Genomic DNA, 17,746 nt, shown 5'->3' on the forward strand with positions numbered 1-17,746 from the left:
ACAAATCCGACTTATCTTTGATTTGGTTCTGGGCCAAATTAATGAGCCATTCAGGAATAATGGCTTCAAACCTTTAATCATCCTGTGAAAATGCAATTAATTAAGAGTCCACTGATTCTAAGAACTATGCCACCAATAACAAAAGGAAAGAAAAATTCCAAGTCTGCATGCCAAGTTTGGAGCAAAATATCTGTAATCTTCTCACTTTTGTATTATTTATAAATAGGGGAGAGGGGATAAGAATTACATGAATAATGTTAAATAAAAACGCATACAGAATGGGGAAATGTTTTTCATTAAATTTGTCACTTATTCTAGTTCAATAAAATGCTTGTAAAGAAAATAACCACTTAAGGCAGAAGACTAGTTACACTGCTGCTGTTCTGAACTTCTTGAGAGCAAAAGAATGAATACCAATCATTCTGGTTTAATCTTAATTATTTGTCTAAAAACATGTTATTCTGAAAGTTGAACATCTATGTTATGCCTTGAAAATTCAAAGCAGCAAGTAAAGTCACATAGAAAGCCAGAACCTTCATCAATATGTTTAGACGGATGTTTGCTTGTAGTTTTTAGTATCTAAAACCTTTTTTCCACACATGGAGCAGATACCCTTTTTGTAGGCACAGCCCTGGCAATAATGAGAACCTGGTTGGTGTACAGAACTTTTACAGATTCTGCAAGTGGAGAACTTATTCTTTCCATAAGGATCAAATCTTGCTTTTTTCGAAGTCAAGGCTTTATTTTCATTCAGTTTTCTTCCACCACTTTCTGTGGTATTTCTAGCTCCATCCTTCCATGTATCTGGAGTGATAACAGTACCAAGTTTCTTTTCACATTTTTCGCACACCATTCTTCCGCCGTCGCTCCTCTACCAGCAGACTATTGAATCTTTAAGTTCCCTAATTGCTTCAGTTCCTTCAGCTCTGCTATATCCTTTCTATATTCTTCATATTATTCATCTCTTATTTGATTCTGGTTTTGGATTTCCTTTTGGCTATTTTCTACTTGAAGCAGTTTCCTTCATTGTTTCCATCATTTCCTTCATTGTTTTCATCATCTGTATTCTAAATTCTCTTTCTGTCATTTCTAACATTTCTTTATAGGTGGAAACTTCTGCAGTAGTTACCTCACAGTAGCTTGTGGGGATTGCTCTGGACCGGTTTTTCATGTTGCCAGGATTTTTCTGCTGATTCTTCCTCATGGGTGTTTTCTTTTATCTGTTTCCTTGCCCTAATTTTCCTTTTACTTCCTCTTGCTCTTTAAGTTACCGTGCCTCTGGACTGGGGTTTTGATGATTCCCAGTGTGCAAAAACTGGTCTCACTGTATGCCCCTGCAGGCCAAGGCTGTAAGGCATCTCAGTCCCCAACTTTAGGCTGCTTAGTCACTAGATTATTCACCCAATGTCTCCTGCCAGACTCTTGCTCTGCGACCCTGAAGGCGGAGCTTGCCATGGCAGTTCTCCCACAATGGCTCCGCGGTCCACAGCTGAGCACTATTAGCTCCATCTGGCTCAGTCTGGGGCCCTAGAGAACGCTTAAAGTCCTCCACACTCTTGCCCAAGTTCTCCTAAGGTAGTTCAACTGAGCGCCAAGTCCAAAAACACAGAAACAGTTCACAGGTAAGGCCATTCCAGTTTGCAATCTCACTGCTGCTGTACTTACAGCTGCTGGTGGGATTAGAACGAATGAACACATGCAACTACTTGCCAATTCTCCACTGCTTTAGTCCTCCTCATGGGGTCCAGAGGTCTCTCGCTCATTCACTTTGTCCCCAAAGGGATGTTTCTGGGCAGATCCCACCAGCCAGAGGTGCCTGGAGTCTTCTATCCCCAGTCTCACTATACCCAGTTGCTAGGAAGCTGTTACTTGGTCGCCATCTTGCTCCTCCCCCTCAACATTGCTTATGAGTTTTCAAAAGAAAAATGTTCCTGTGTCGTGCAGAGCTGGGCAAGTCCTTCACTCCCCTTGAATGCTGGTGTGCTTTGTATATAGTAACGGGGTCCTCTTCTTCATATCCCCAAAGTTGTTTTTACAGAATGCTTTGGGCATAAAGTATTCCCTAAATATCTCTTTTATGCTTACGTGGATGGAGCTGGAATATATTCTTCTTAGCAAGGTATCTCAAGAATGGAAGTAAAAGTATCCATACCGTGTTTTTTTTTTTTTTTTAAGTACATTTAATTCAGGTTTTTATGTTGTGCTAGACTGTAGTGTCTTGTAAGCTTCTTGTCTCCTGTAGGCTTTCCCTTCAGCTGTCAATCTCTCTCTTTGTGTGTTTGATAAAGAAACCAGGTCGTTTGTCTTGAAGTATTTCTTATAGACTGATTTTTTGTTAGTTGTATTACCTAGGCATAATTGAATGGGTTCTTTTATTTTCTGCAAAGTGATTGTTGAATCCAGAGACCTGACTGGATTCCAGTGACCTTTTTGTCACTTTTGACTGTTTTGTAAGATTGGTGTGCTCTCCACCAGTCTTCCTGTCAGGTGGCTCATAATATCTGGCTGTCTCTCATTTTACAATATTTGCAGTGGTAGTAATAATCAGTGGTGATATGCTTATTCTGTGCTTCCATCTTGTGAGCCAACTAACTACTTTTAAAGGAGGAACTCATCTATTCTTAGGTTCCCCACTGTTATATTTGCTTAGAAAAGGCAGGATAAACACTTGATTCTTTTATGTTATTTTAAACTGTGTTCAAAATAAAGCATTGATTTACTAGTGTCCTCGAAAGGTGATAATTAAGTGTTGTTTTTAAATGAGTATCACTATAATTTTTCAGCTTGGTGTCTGTGGCTCATCTTGTGGATTTACACATATTTTTAGTCAGTTGCAGAAATTACAAGCATTGATACCCAGATTATTATAACTTTGGGATCCTATTCAGGTTGGTCCCTGAGTCCTCTGGGACAACCCCAGTCATCTTACTAATTTCTTTGCTATGTGGTATGGCCAGGTGTTCCAGGTCCCTATTGTACATGCTTCCCTAAACCTGTAATTGCTTTTTCTCTAAGGACCTCTAGCACCTACCTTTTAACGGGAATGATATTAAGAAATGAGAATGTAGGCCAAATGTGGTGGCTTACACCTATAATCCCAGCACTTTGGGAGGCCGAGGTGGGCGGATCACCTGAGCTCAGTAGTTCTAAACCAGCCTGAGCTAGAGTGAGACCATATCTCTAAAAAATAGCTGGGTGTTGTGGTGGGCACCTATAGTCCCAGCTACTGACTAGGCTGAGACGAGAATCACTTCAGCCCAAGGAGACTGAGGTTGCTGTGAGCTATGATGCCATGCCACTCTATCAGAGGCAACAAAATGAGACTGTGTTTCAAAAATGAAAGAAATAAATCAGAATGTGAGTCCTGTGAGTTCTAATTGGTAGGTCCTGGTTCAAGAATAACTCAGTACACACTGCTAAAAAAATTGTTTTAGAAGATGAATATGTATTTTTACTGATTTTTCCAGTCCAAATTCAGGATTACATGGTTTTTACTGAGCCTCTTCAATTTTATTTGTGTCTCATTTTTCCCTTTGCTGAGATGTATTACAGGGTGATAACACTTATCATAGTATATAATAACTCAGTTGCTGTGTCTTGTAATCCATAAGAATCTTGCAGTAGCAGTAGTTCCACCAATATGATTGCTAAAAACAGCTGGCTGTTTACTTGTTTAGGTAGTAGTTCTTTTGTAGTGTATATCACTTTAGAGATCTACAGTCAGACTCTTGTGTTTTAAAGTTATTTGGAGTAATTCTTCTTTGGGAAGTTCTTCTGTCAAGTGGATATATACTGTCATTCATTTGTTTCATTTTATTGTTTTAGAGATTGTTCTTTTGTAATTTAATTTTGTTTTTTTAATTATATGAAATATTCAGTGCTTATAGTAAAAATATGTAAAAGAAAGCAGTATGTATTCCAGGAAGTCTAGCTTCTATCCCTCAACCCTTTGAGGAATATCCCTTATTCCTTTCTTCTCTATAGATAAACTTAAAACAAGTCTTTGAATGACTTAACCTGTAAATTTGTAAATATTAATATATGTACATATATTTATATACCTTCTTTGATAAATGACAAAATATACCATACACACTTTTCTTTATATTTAAAAATAGAGTGGTCTCCATTTGTTTTGTGGCTCTATCATAGTTGATTTACCCAGATCCTTATTTATAGGCATTTGAGTTGTTTCAGTATTACAAATAGTCTGTTCAGTGAATAGACTTGTATATGCACCTTTTACATTTTGACAGTTATCTTTGGGAGCTGTTCTTAGAAGTGAAAGAGTAGATGCATATGTAATTTTGCTAGATATTCCTGCATTCCTATCCCATAGTGGTTGTAACATTTTATATTCTCCCTCACAGTGTTTAAGAGTGCCTGATTACCCACAACCTTGCCAGTGGGCAGTGTTGTTATGAAATGTGTCTCTTATTAGCCTGGTCATCTTCCTTGTTCTGCAATCTTGCTTTGAGAAGTGCACAGCCATTTCTACTTTTATTTTGTATTAGCATTTGTAAAGCATGTCTTCTTCCTTTTTTTTTTTTTTTTTTTTCTTTTAATCTTCCTGGGACTTAATATTTGAAGTAAGTTTTTATAACATCCTGCTTTAGTCTTTCTATTATTTTTGTCCCTTTGTTTTTGTTTTGGTGCTACCTGTTGTCTAGTCCAGTGGTTTTTGATCTTTTTATCTCATGGCACACTTGAACCTATACTTCCATACCACACTTGAATGATGTTGATTAAAAAAAAATTTAAAAAGAATATGTTGCTATGCTTTGAACTTCTTTTGAAAATAATTTAATTAATTTTTAAAAATTTTCAGCTTGGTGTCTGTGGCTCAGCGGCTAGGACACCAGCCATATACACCAGAGCTGGTGGGTTCTAAACCAGCCCAGGCCTGCCAAACAACAATGACAGTTACAGCAAAAAAAATAGCTGGGCAGGCATTGTGACGGGCACCTGTAGTCCCAGCTACTTGGGAAGCTGAGGCAAGAGAATCACTTAAGCCCAGGAGTTTGAGGTTGCTGTGAGCTGGCACTATACTGAGAGTGACATAGTGAGACTCTATCTCAAAAAAAAATTTTTTTTTCAAGGCATACCTAAGATCTTCTCACTGCATAGCAGTGTGCCGAAAATCACTAGTCTAGTGACTAAAACCTTTAACAGTTATTTTTCTGGGTGTTTAAGATAGGAGAGTAAACAGCCACAGTTACACCATCATAATCTGAAGCAGAAGTCTTGTTATAGTTTTAATTTTCTTTTGAATGAATGAAGGTAAACATATTTTCCGTACTGCATTTCAGAGTAATTTATATATATTTATTCTTTTGAAGAACTTTCTACCTTTTTATATCCACTTGGTTCTTCTTTGGTATTGTTGGTCTTTTCATTCTGTATTTTTACAAGGTAGGAGTAGTTATCTTTTTATTATACTTTGCTGTTGGTGTTAATTGTATCTCTAAATTCTTAGTACTGTAGCAAGGGATTAGTATTGGGAAATGAGGAAGATTCAGAACTTGCATTTGCTTTGAGATGTTTGAATAATTGTTGAACTAAGAGCTTCTGCTTTATTCAGTATTCATTTTAAGTTTGGGGCTGGCAGAATGATTTGGTGCACATCTTCTTACCTCTTGTAGAATGCTCCCCAGCTGTTGACCAGAGAGGCTTTCTGTTTAAAAATCCTCACACTCCCTCTTCATTTCCTATCCCTAATCTTTGTATCTTTTTTTCTCTATCACAGTTTGACATAACATGTATTTTACTAATACATACAAGACATTATTTGTCTTGTCCCTAAAATGCTAGTAGCATGAAGGCAAGGATTTGGAGCTTTTAATAATGGCTGGTACATAATGCTTACCAAACATTGGTTAATCAGATTTTCTTTTAGGTAGGTTGTGCTGGCACAAAGGGAAAGATAAATTAAGAAGCAGAGATTGACAAAGAAAGGACAGTTTAAATTTCATTACATGTATAAAGTGGCAAAAGTTTAGCTAGAATGTTAGCGGTGAAAATAGAAGAGAAAGGCCTAATGGAAATGATATTAAATAGAGGTAATGAGAATGATATTAAATAGAGGGAGTAGGTCACCAGCCTTGTATTTGTAATTTTTGAAAGTAAAAAACAAAATACTTGTACTTGGATTATACATATATATACTTACAAAGAAAAATTAAAGGCCGTTGAAAATGAGTCTGTGTAGACCTTGGTGACTTTGTTTGTTCTAAGAAAATGACTTAATAAATACAAACATTAAATTACCTAGCAGAAGTCATGTTGGTTTTTCTGGTTTATTGTTTTTCTTTGTATTTTTATTTTTATTTTTTTTAGAGCTTTGCTTCCTGTTTTACATCACAAATCTAAAAAAGGACCCCCTCGTCAAGCCAAATATGCCATTCATTGTATCCATGCGATATTTTCTAGTAAAGAGACCCAGTTTGCACAAATATTTGAGGTAATGAGAAAAAATTTTATTGTTTTTTTATGTCCTGTGTTTGTTAAAAATACTACATATTGATGATTTTATGGAATGTTCATATTTCATATTTGGTAATGTGTCATTTTTTAGTAAATTTTCAGAGTTTGAATCAGTAACTCAACATTGATAAGCTGTTAAAATATGAAAATACCTGAGTATTCATATTTCTAATGCCAACTCAAATTCAGAAATCAAACATTGTATAATTTTGGCATTGCTTTATATATACATTTACAGACATTTTTGTTAGTATGTAACTACATATAAAATTATGGTTGTAAATAGTAGGTAACAGGTGATTATTCTGTCAATTCAAAAGTTTCAAAAAATTTGAATTCTGTTTGAGATACTACCAAAGTATGGGGTTTTATAAATCAGTACTAATTGGTAATATAAAGAAAATAAGTTTATACTTTTATGACTGACCTAATTTTGTGTCAGATATAAAATGTCTTTTTTGTATATATTTCGTATTATTTTCTCTACATTTTAAGTCTGTAAAATCCTAAAAAGTTCGGGAGCTTTGAGTGAAGTCAGAACAGTTTGGAAATTATGCTGTAGCTCCTTACCATAAATACTTTGACTTGTTGTCTCTGTTTTTAGAAAGCTTTTATGCTTAATTTTGTTGTATTTTCGAGTATTAGAGTTCAAGACCTGAAGGTGAGAAAAAAGTAATCTTCTTTATTGTCCAAAAGTCACCTTGGATTAGATAGCAAATAATTCATTTTTTGTGTTTTTGGGGGGTATGTGTATTTTCTGTAGTTTTTGTGTGTGCAAGAATGGCTTTAAAAAGTTGATGTTGATTTATTGGGAACTTTTGTTTTTTGTGGATAATCTTTAAAAAGTGCCTTTCACTGATGATAACATAGATAATAGTTATATAACATATAACTTGCATTTCTAGGGTAGTTTTATTTTCATTTTGATTTTATATCTGCTATCTTTATAAGAAACTAACCCAGCAAAATATATAAGATTTTATGGCTTTCTAAGAAAAGATTTTATAGAGATATCTGGTGTTTTTGAGGTTGCTACTATTCTAGATCTGGCCATCAATTTTGCTGTTTCAGAAATGATTTTGTTAATATACCATGGAAAATATTATACTTTTAATAAACTAATTGAATAAACTTTTTAAACTTGCCATATTTTCATTTATAATATGAATAACTAACTTGCACTAGTTAAATAGTGGAAGTATTGAGAGAAGTCATACCTTTACCAAGGAAAAGGTAAACTAATTTTAAATATATTCTTGAATAAATGAAACCTCATACTATACTTATATGTTGGGAAAGAACAACTTTTCCAGCCTAGAATTCTTGACTTGAATTCTTGGTTGAATTGGGAGAATAGAGCACTAATTTTTCATTAAAATGTAGCATTAGAATTTTAAATAGAAAATATATTCACTTGCTTTAAAATCAAATGATGCAAAAAAGAATATGCAGTGACCCTGTCCCAGAGGCAACCATTTTTAAAAGTTTGTAAATGTACTTTTCCAGAGAGATTTTATTCATAGAAGGCAGTCTCTGAGTTACAAACATCTGATTTACTTACATCTTACACTTACAAATGGAGGCTATTAAAATAAGTCCCCACCTTATAAACATCCGACTGATGTAGAACTTGCACATACAAATGGAGACTATTACAGGTAATAGGTAGACGTACCTATTTCAACTTAGATACAAATTCAACTTAAGAATAAACCTGCAGAACCTTTCTCATTCATAACTCAGGGACTGCCTGTACAAGTAAGGACATACAAATACACACATACATTTTATTTCTCTTTTCTCCCTCTATGCCAGAGATATGATGGCAAAATATGTATTAATGCTTGAGTTTTCTATCAGAATAACGAATTATATTTATTATGATATTTAATATTTGATGCTGTATTAAAGACCCCCCAAATTCAAATGACTAGACACAGTAAAAGCTTATTTTGCTCTTAAAAATTCCGCTTTAGTGTTTGAATAGCCTCCTAATCAGTAGTTCCAGGACATATATTCTCTCTGCTTAGTTACTTCTCTTTAAGTCCCAGTGGATTCTTGGCATTAAGCAATCCAGTAAATAAAGTGAGGCCTGTGGGGAAGATACACTGCTTCTACCTACTTCCACGCAGGTGTGGCGCATTTCACTTTTATTCCTATTGCCTTGACCAGACCTCATTCACATACTCTCACTTAACCGCAAAGGAGGCTGCCAGGGGAGTCATCCTTATGCCTAAATAGAAGAGAAGTTGAGTATTGGTGAGCCCTAGCAGTCTCTGACATATTCATATATGTGGTCATAAGCTGTATGTCTCCTAATATGATTCTTCATACTGAATCAATGTTTCTTTACCTACTTCTAAGATGTGAGTTGGGCAAAACTGAAAATGGTTGAACCTATTGCTATCTAGACAAAGAAGTCTAAATGTAAGCTTGAGTTACTGCTTACACTGTGTTTATTTCTTGAAACTTTTGTAGTTTTTATATTTTCAAGATGAAATATGTTAATAGTTTATTTGTATATCTATAGCATTGAATATATTTTCCTCCCCCTCCATTTTCAGCCTCTGCATAAGAGTCTAGATCCAAGCAATCTGGAACATCTCATAACACCCTTGGTTACCATTGGCCATATCGCTCTCCTTGCACCTGATCAGTTTGCTGCTCCATTGAAATCTTTGGTAGCTACTTTCATTGTGAAAGATCTTCTCATGAATGATCGGGTAATTTATATTTTTTAGATTTATGTTTTCATAGTATTTCCTTCTAAAATTTTATCCAACACAAATGAAATGATGCTAATAACATTTGTGTTTGCTTGCCTTTATTTTAGATTTACCACTTTTTAAAAAAATATTTGTATTATAAGTAAAACAGCATTAAGACATATCTTTAGTTAGGTATAGATATATGACCTCATATGTATTCCTTGATAAATAGAAAATATCACCTTATTCTATCTCAGCTGTACAGGAGTTTAATTTTTATAAGGACATCCATTTAAAAAATAATGTACATTGATATACCAGTTCACAGCGTGGTTATCATGACACATAACTATATATATATTAATATTCATGTCCATTCCTTTCCGTACATACAATAAAGATTGAAAAGAGTCTTAAGAGAAAGCACTGGAAGAGAAACAGTGATTCTGTTTATCTCTGGTTTGTGTATATTTGGGATAAGGCATATTCTTGGATCTGGGAGAATTGACCTCCTTATAGTTGTATGGGGTTTTGTGTATGTGTGTGTATATGTAAATATATGCATATATGTTAATACACACACGCAAATAGATCCATATACAACCATGACTTTTTTGGGTCAGTTTTTTGGATTAATCTGCCCTCTAATTTTTAATTTCAATTTGTTCTATCAATTATGTGTTCATTTTTTTCTTACTTCTGATTATTTTATTTTCCCCCTTACTGGCCAGTTTTACATTTTGCTGTTTTAATAAATGCCCTAGAAATTACAACGTGCACTTTTAATTTATTCAAGGCCAATGTCAATTAGTCAATCTTGTGCTTTCAGTAAAGCACAGAGAACCTTAGAATTCTTTAATTTCCATTAATCTCTGTTTTTTATGCTCTTCTTCATATAGGACTATTACCACTGTTATTTTATTCAGTTAGTATTGATTTAAATTTGCCAACCTATTTTTTCTTTTGTTTTTCATTCCTTTATATGCAACTATTTTCTTTCTAACAAAGTAACTACTTTAGTATTTCTGTTAGTGTGAATTCCGCTAATGAATTCTCATGGTTTTTATTATACCTTCTTTTTTGTGGATATTTTCTGTAGATTTAGAATTCTAGACTGATACATTTTCCCCCACTAATGATTTGAATATATTATTCCATTATTTCATCTTCTTACCTTTTCTCTTGAAGTGTTCTGATAGTCTTAATCCTCTGAAGATTTTCTGTTTTTTAAATGGTAAATACTTTTAATATTTTCTATTTTGAATTAGTTTCAAATTTTACTATGATGTGTCTATGCTTTTCTTCACATATATCCTACTTGGAGTTTGGAGCTCCTCTTGAATCTATGGCTTAAATGTCTTTCATAAATTTTGAATAACATTCAGGCATTATCTTTTCAGCTGCTACTTTCTCTTTTTCATATTATTTCATCCAGATCTAACCAGGCCTGACTGTGCTTAGCATTCAAAATCAGATGAGATTGGGCATTTGGCCATAGACTATTTGACTATTTATACACTTTAAACTTTAAAAAAATTTTATTTTTAGCTGTGCCCCAGCTTTCTGGCATATTTTTCATGTGCTTTTCTGCTAGCTAGCCTCTTCATGCTTCAGTTTTTGTTTATTTCTGACCTATCTTTACATGCACTCTCTTTAGTTTTACCTTGTCTTATGGTAGTTAAGCTCATGCATTCAGTCTTAATTACCCTGTGTATGTGTGTATTTTAATGTTATAATTTTCTTATTTTTAAACATAGCTAGCTTTTAGTTTCCTTCTAGAATTTGCTTATCATTTAATCCTTGAACATCTTAATTATGTTAAAGTTCGTATCTGTTAGGCCAATTATCTCTCTTGTGACTCTTTTGTCTATTTTTTCCCCTCAATTTTTGGTCAAGTCTTGTCTTGCACATATAGTTTTTGGTTGAGTGGTGGACTTTTTGTATGAAAATTGTTAAGATAATTTGAGGTCCTAGATGAGTTTATATTCTTGAGAGAGGATTTACTTTTGCTTCTGACAGGCAGTTAAATTATAGTCAGATCACCTCCATCCAGCTGAAAGCTAGACCTCAGTTTTTGACAGGTTTATTTATTTATTTATTCTGGTTTCTGTATATCTAGGGTATATTTGTTTAGGATCCATCCGAAAGTCTAGGGTACTTAACAAGGCCTCTGTTTCTCATTTGGTCCAGAATTCCAAATCTTGTCCTTCTGGCTCTGCGACAGTGATGAAAGTTATGCTTAATTTTTCATTCCATTCTTTTGCTTTCAGAAACAGCAGTTATCTGTGTGAGAAAATGTATCTCAGTGCCAGACTCAAATCTTTTTGATTCCCCTTCTCTTTAGAAACTTAGCTCTGCAAATTCTCTCTGCTTTGGTACCTCTCTGTTCCTTTCCAAGTGATTTTTTTAAAAAAGCATTTTGTTCAGCCTTTCTGTTTATTCCAGTGGGAAAGTTGATTTAAGATATCCTGGTCAAGTCTTGTCAAAAACAGAACTCTTCACTCTCAATCCATTTATTTGTCTTGTATTATGTTATATTTGATACGTAATATGTAAAATATGGTATGGATCTGTATAAATTATATTTTCTAATACAGTGAACACCCTTTAATTTTTAATTTCAGGTTTTTTTACTCTTTAGTCCTTTCTTTCCATTTCCTCTCTGCCCCTGGTACCCACTTTCTTGAATTTTTGGATTTGTTATTCCCTGGCAACAATAGCAAAAGAACATTTTGCCAATATAGTTTTACAAGTGTACCCTTCATCCAGAATGTGTGCATTATACCTGTTAGGTATGAATTAACCCAACTCTTCCTCCTCCCCCCCCACATATTTGATTCCTGTTGAGTTATACTTCCATTAGTACACGTAAGTGTTGTTTGACTGGTTGCAGTTTAGTACTGAGTACATGTGGTATTTGTTTTTCTGTTCTTGCCATACTTGACTTAGAAAACCAATCTCCAATTCCATCCAGGTTGTTACAAAAGACACTAAATCACCTTCTTCTTTTTAATGTCTGAGTAGTACTCCACATACCACATTAGGTTAGTCCACTCATGTAAAATGAGCACTTGGATTGTTTCCATGTCTTTGCAGTTGTGAATTGTGCTGCTATAAACATTGGAGCACAAGTGTCTTTTTTATGAAGTATCTTCTCTTCCCTTTGGGTAAATACCTGGTAGTGGGATGACTGGATCATGTGGTAGGTTTATTTTTAGCTCTTTGAGTCGCCACACTACTCTGCATAAAGGTTGTACGTACTAGCTTGCAGTCTCACCGACAGTGTATGTGTTCCTTTCTGTCTGCGTCCATGCCAACACTTGTTCTGGTACTCTTGGATACGAGCCATTCTCACTGGATTAGGTGATATTTCATTGTGGTTTTGACGTGCATGTCCCTGAAGATTAGAGATACTGAGCATTTTTCCATGTGTTTGTTGGCCCTTAGACTATCTTCATTTAAAAGTTTCTGTTCATGACTTTTGCCCACTTTTTAATGGGTTTGTTGAATTGTTCCTTGCTGATTTGCTTGAGTTCTTTATAGATCTGGTTATCAGCCTTTTATCAGATGTATGGTATGCAAATATTTTTCCCACTCTGTAGGATGTCTATTTACCCTTTGATTATCATGTCCTTGACTCTTCAGAAACTTTTTAATTTAATCAGGTCCTATTTGTTTGTTTTTGTTATTGTGGCCATGATTGCTCTTGGGAGCCTCTTCATAAATTCTTTTCCTTAAGTCCATATCTATTAAGAATTTTTCTAACATTTTCTTCTAAAATTCTTACAGTTTTATGTCTTTAGGTTTAACTCTTATCCATCGTGAGCTAATTTTTGTGAGTGATGAGGGGTGCGGGTCCTTTTCAGTCTGTATAGCCATCCAATTTTTCCAGCACCATTTCTTGAAAAGTATTCCCACTTAGGACTGGAACCAGACAAGGTTGCCTATTTTTACCACTCTATTCAACATAGTGTTAGAAGTCCTTGCCAGAGCAGTCAGGGAAGAAAAGGAAATTAAGGGTATCCAAATAGGAACAGAAGAGGTCTTGGCTGACAATATGATCTTATGTTTAGGGAACCTTAAAGATTCAACTAAGAGACTCCTGGAATTGATAAATTCAGCAAAGTCTCAGACTGTAAAATCAGTGTACACAAATCAGTAGCTTTCATACAGGCCAACAGTAGTCAAGCTGAGAATCAAATCAAAGGCATAATGCCTTTCACACTAGCAACAAAGAAAATAAAATACATAGGAATATACTTAACAAAGGAGATGAAAAACCTCTATAGGAATAATTACGAAATATTGAGGAAAGAAATTGCAGAGGATGCAAACAGATGGAAAAATACATATGCTCATGGATTGGCAGAGTCAATATTGTTAAAATGGCTATACTACCCATGGTGATTTACACATTTAATGAAATTCCCACTAAAATGCCAATACCATATTTTTGCAGTTATATAAAAAATAGTTCCATTTTGTATAAAACCAGAAAAGATCCCAAATAGCCAATGCAACTTTACATTGTAAGAACAAAGAAGGAGGCTATACTTTACCAGACTTCAAGCTATAATACAATGCTGTAGTAACTAAAACAGTATGGTAGTGTAACAAAAACAGAGGGCATGGATGGATCTGTGGATCAGAACAGAGAATCCAGAGATGAAATCATCCCCATAATCCCATCTTATTTTTGGCAAACCTGATAAAAACATACACATTTGTTTCTAAGAATAATATTTATTATTAAACTTGCCATTATTCATTCATTTATTACTTTATATTATTTCTTCATAGGAAATAACCCCTTTATTTATTCTCTTTCTTTGGAATTCTTCCATTTGTTTCCCTCTTAAACAGTGCTGCTAATAAATGTTCTTATAGGAGCCTCTTGCTACATACGAGCAAGACTTTCTCCAGGCTTCATCCCTGCAAGTGAAAATTGATGAGTCATAGCATATACCTCTTTAACTTTTTTTATTTTTAAACTATTTTTCAAAATGTATGAAACTATTATTTTCCTGCCAGCACATGTAACATTATTGTTATATTTCTTAATTTTTGCCCATTTGATATAAAATAGTGTTTCCTTATAGTCTTAATTTCCTTTTCCCTGGTTACTAATGAAATTCGTATTTCTAGTCACTATTCAAGTTGCCTCCTTTCTGAAATTCCTTTCATTGTCTTTTGTTCTTTTTTTCCTGTGTTATCTTTTCCCCAAAAGTAATCTTTACATACTTTAATCTTTTATAGGGTGCGTGTTGCAGTATCTTCATAGAATGCATAAAACCCCATTTGTGTTTTATTTATTCCTTTATATGCCCTTTGAACAAAAGTTATTACTTTTAATGTAGCTGTATTTATTATTATCTTTTATAGTTAATACTTTTTACATGTTGTTTAAGAAATCCTTCCCTACTCTGATGTCATAAAAAGTCTCCTATATGTCATTCTAAAAATTCGAAGGTTTTATTTTCCACACAGAAAAAATGTAATCCATCTGCAATTATTTGCTTCTTTTTATACTGTAATATAAAGAGTCCATTTCTTTTTACTCCCCATTAGGGTTACTAAATTTCCCAACACAACTTATTTAATAATCTTACCTTTTTCTAGTCCTCTGCACTACTGACCCTCAGGTACCATATATAGCTTACATTATTTTCCATTGCTTTATTGTCCATCTGCAAGATGTTTTTCCTTAAAGTGTCATAGTTTTCTCTAAAAGGAAAATTTTAAGATTTCTCTTACGTGATGTAGGTACTAAATAAAATTTTTAAAATTATATTTTATGTTTGTGGTTGATTTGAGGAATTACTTTGTTTTCTAATCCTTGTATATTTTATTTCTGTATATTTTTTATTTATATATAGATTTTAGATATTTACCCCTTTTATTTCAACTTTATCAGTTTTTGAAAGATGTATATCTAAATCTTACTGTGATGAAGTTTTCAATGTTCTTTTAAAAATCACCTTTGTTTTGGTTTATTTTGATGTTACTCTGCTTATTATATAAATGTTTATGAATATTTATACTTTATTAATTGTATAAGATAAAAAATATGTACATCAGTGCCCCATTTGCATTGGCATCCCACTTAAATCTGCACCCTATTGAACACTTTTCATCTTGACTACTGTATTTTTCTCTTATAATTGTTACATTTTCCAGGTAATTGGTTTTGTTGTAATCTCTTATAGTTTTACAGTTTTTAAACCGGATGGTCTGTTGTGTCTGATAGTTTCTTATGTGTGAAAAAAAAATTGGTTTTCTATTTGTAATAATTTATGCTGATTGAATTTTTCTTTCTTTTTTTACTTGAGACAGTCTCACTATGTTGCCCTCGGCAGAATGCCGTGGTATCACAGCTCACAGCAACCTCAAACTCTTGGGCTTAAGCTATTCCCTTGCCTCAGCTTACCAAGTAGCAGAGACTACAGGCACCAGCCACGACACCCAGGTGTTTTTTTGCAGTTGTCATTGTTTAGCTGGCCTGGGCCTGGTTCAAACCCGCCAGCTTGAGTGTATGTGGCCAGCACCCTACCCACTGAGCTACAGGCACTGCCTGGTGAATTTTTCTTTTGAATTAAATATTTTAGTGTAATATATTGTTGAGTAGTTCTTTTAGATGGATGATAGTTTGTAAACTTTCTGTCGTAAATTCTAGTATTCATTCTTGAATATTGGAGTTACTTAAATAGTAGAATTCTGTGTTTTGAGCCTACAGTAAATTCAGAACATTGTTTCTTGGCATCCAGTCTTGCAGCCAGGAAATCTGAAGTTGATACGATTTTTGCTCCTTTTTGGTCGCTTCCGCATAGAAGCTTTTGAGATCTTCTTGATCTCATTGAGATGTGTCTAATGTGGGGCAGCACCTGTGGCTCAGTCGGTAAGGCGCCGGCCCCATATACCGAGGGTGGCAAGTTCAAACCCGACAATGGCCCAACTGCAACAAAAAAATAGCCGGGCGTTGTGGTGGGTGCCTGTAGTCCCAGCTGTTTGGGAGGCTGAGGCAAGAGAATCGCTTAAGCCCAGGAGTTGGAGGTTGCTGTGAGCTGTGTGATGCCACGGCACTCTACCTAGGGCAATAAAGTGAAACTCTGTCTCTACAAAAAAAAAAAAAAAAAAAAAAAGATGTGTCTAATATGACTACTTTTTCATTATTTTTACTTCATTCTTTGAAGGCACTTTCAACTGACTCATTGAGTTTTAAACTGGTTGTAAATCTTCAGCTGTATGTGTATCTAGGGGAGTTTGCCTTTCTGGATGGTGGGACTACTTATCATTTTGCCATTTGGTTCCTGAAATGATCTGGGGATAAAAATGTCATCTTAAATGCTCCAAGACTGAGTTCAGTTCTTTTGCCACCTTTCTTTGATTTCCTGGCTACTCCACTAAGTTCACATCTCCTAGTACCTGTTAGTTCCTGTCATGGTTGTGCTTAGAGAGGAAAAATCAGGTAACATTTTTGAAGGATATTTTCTTCTCTACCATGATGGAGATAATAAACTCTCCAGCCCTGTTAATTTTTTTACTGTATACTTTTTGTTTTCAAAATTTTTCCTATGATTCTGGCATTCTTTTGGCCCCTTTTGTTTTCTTGCCTTGCTGACTGGTGTGGGTGTGTGTATGTTTTGCCACTTTAGGTAAGAAGAAGATTAATGAACGTTTTCTGTTCTCTTCCTTGAACTGGAAACCTTTCTAATTTTTTTAAAAAATATTTTCTTGGTTTTCTTTTTTTTTATTTTTATTAAATCATAGCTGTGTACATTGATGTGATCATGGGGCATCATTCACTAGCTTCACAGACCGTTTGACACACTTTCATCACACTGGTTAACATAGCCTTCCTGGCATTCTCTCAGTTACTGTGCCAAGACACTTAACATTCCACATTTACCAAGTTTCACATATACCCTTGTAAGATGCACCGCTAGTGTAATCCCACCAATCCCCTTCCCTCTACCCACCTTCCCCCTCCCTCCCCTCCCTTTCCCCCTTCCACCTATTCTTAGGTTCTAACTGGGTTATAGCTTTCATGTGAAAACCCTAAATTAGTTTCGTAGTAGGGCTGAGTACATTGGGTACTTTTTCTTCCATTCTTGAGATACTTTACTAAGAAGAGTATGTTCCAGCTCCATCCATGTAAACATGAAAGAGGTAAAGTCTCTATCTTTCTTTAAGGCTGCATAATATTCCATGGTGTACAAATACCACAATTTATTAATCCATTCGTGGATCGATGGGCACTTGGGCTTTTTCCATGACTTAGCAATTATGAATTGGGCTGCAATAAACAAACATTCTGGTACAAATATCTTTGTTATGATGTGATTTTTGGTTTTCTGGGTATATGCCCAGTAGAGGGATTACAGGATTGAATGGCAGATCTATTTTTAGATCTCTAAGTGTTCTCCATATCTCTTTCCAAAGGAATGTGTTAATTTGCATTCCCACCAGCAGTGCAAAAGTGTTCCCTTTTCTCCACATCTGCACCAACATCTCTGGTCTTGGGATTTTGTGATATAGGCTAGTCTCACTGGAGTTAG

The 17,746-nt window shown here is 34.7% G+C and overlaps 2 protein-coding genes across 10 annotated transcripts in view; one reads left to right on the forward strand and one right to left on the reverse strand.

Annotated features, from left to right (window-relative positions):
- The window catches only part of PDS5B (PDS5 cohesin associated factor B), a 191,079-nt gene that overhangs the window by 136,826 nt on the left and 36,507 nt on the right, over positions 1-17,746 (forward strand). For all 9 annotated transcript variants that reach the window (XM_053563584.1, XM_053563581.1, XM_053563576.1 and 6 more), the window contains 2 exons: positions 6,337-6,460; positions 9,048-9,206. In XM_053563584.1, coding sequence (XP_053419559.1) covers positions 6,337-6,460; positions 9,048-9,206 — 283 coding nt within the window. The remainder of the gene's footprint in view (positions 1-6,336; positions 6,461-9,047; positions 9,207-17,746) is intronic.
- LOC128566645 (cysteine-rich PDZ-binding protein) lies at positions 421-876 on the reverse strand. The gene has a single exon (XM_053563586.1). The coding sequence runs from the start codon at positions 851-853 to the stop codon at positions 548-550; it is 306 nt and encodes a 101-aa protein (XP_053419561.1). The 5' UTR covers positions 854-876; the 3' UTR covers positions 421-547.

This window comes from Nycticebus coucang, chromosome 15 (assembly GCF_027406575.1).
Source record: "Nycticebus coucang isolate mNycCou1 chromosome 15, mNycCou1.pri, whole genome shotgun sequence".
Classification (NCBI taxonomy): Eukaryota; Metazoa; Chordata; class Mammalia; order Primates; family Lorisidae; genus Nycticebus; species Nycticebus coucang.

What these genes read in the sequence shown, in the direction of transcription:
- LOC128566645 (XM_053563586.1), bottom strand. Translation starts at nt 853, where the DNA reads ATGGTGTGCGAAAAATGTGAAAAGAAACTTGGTACTGTTATCACTCCA.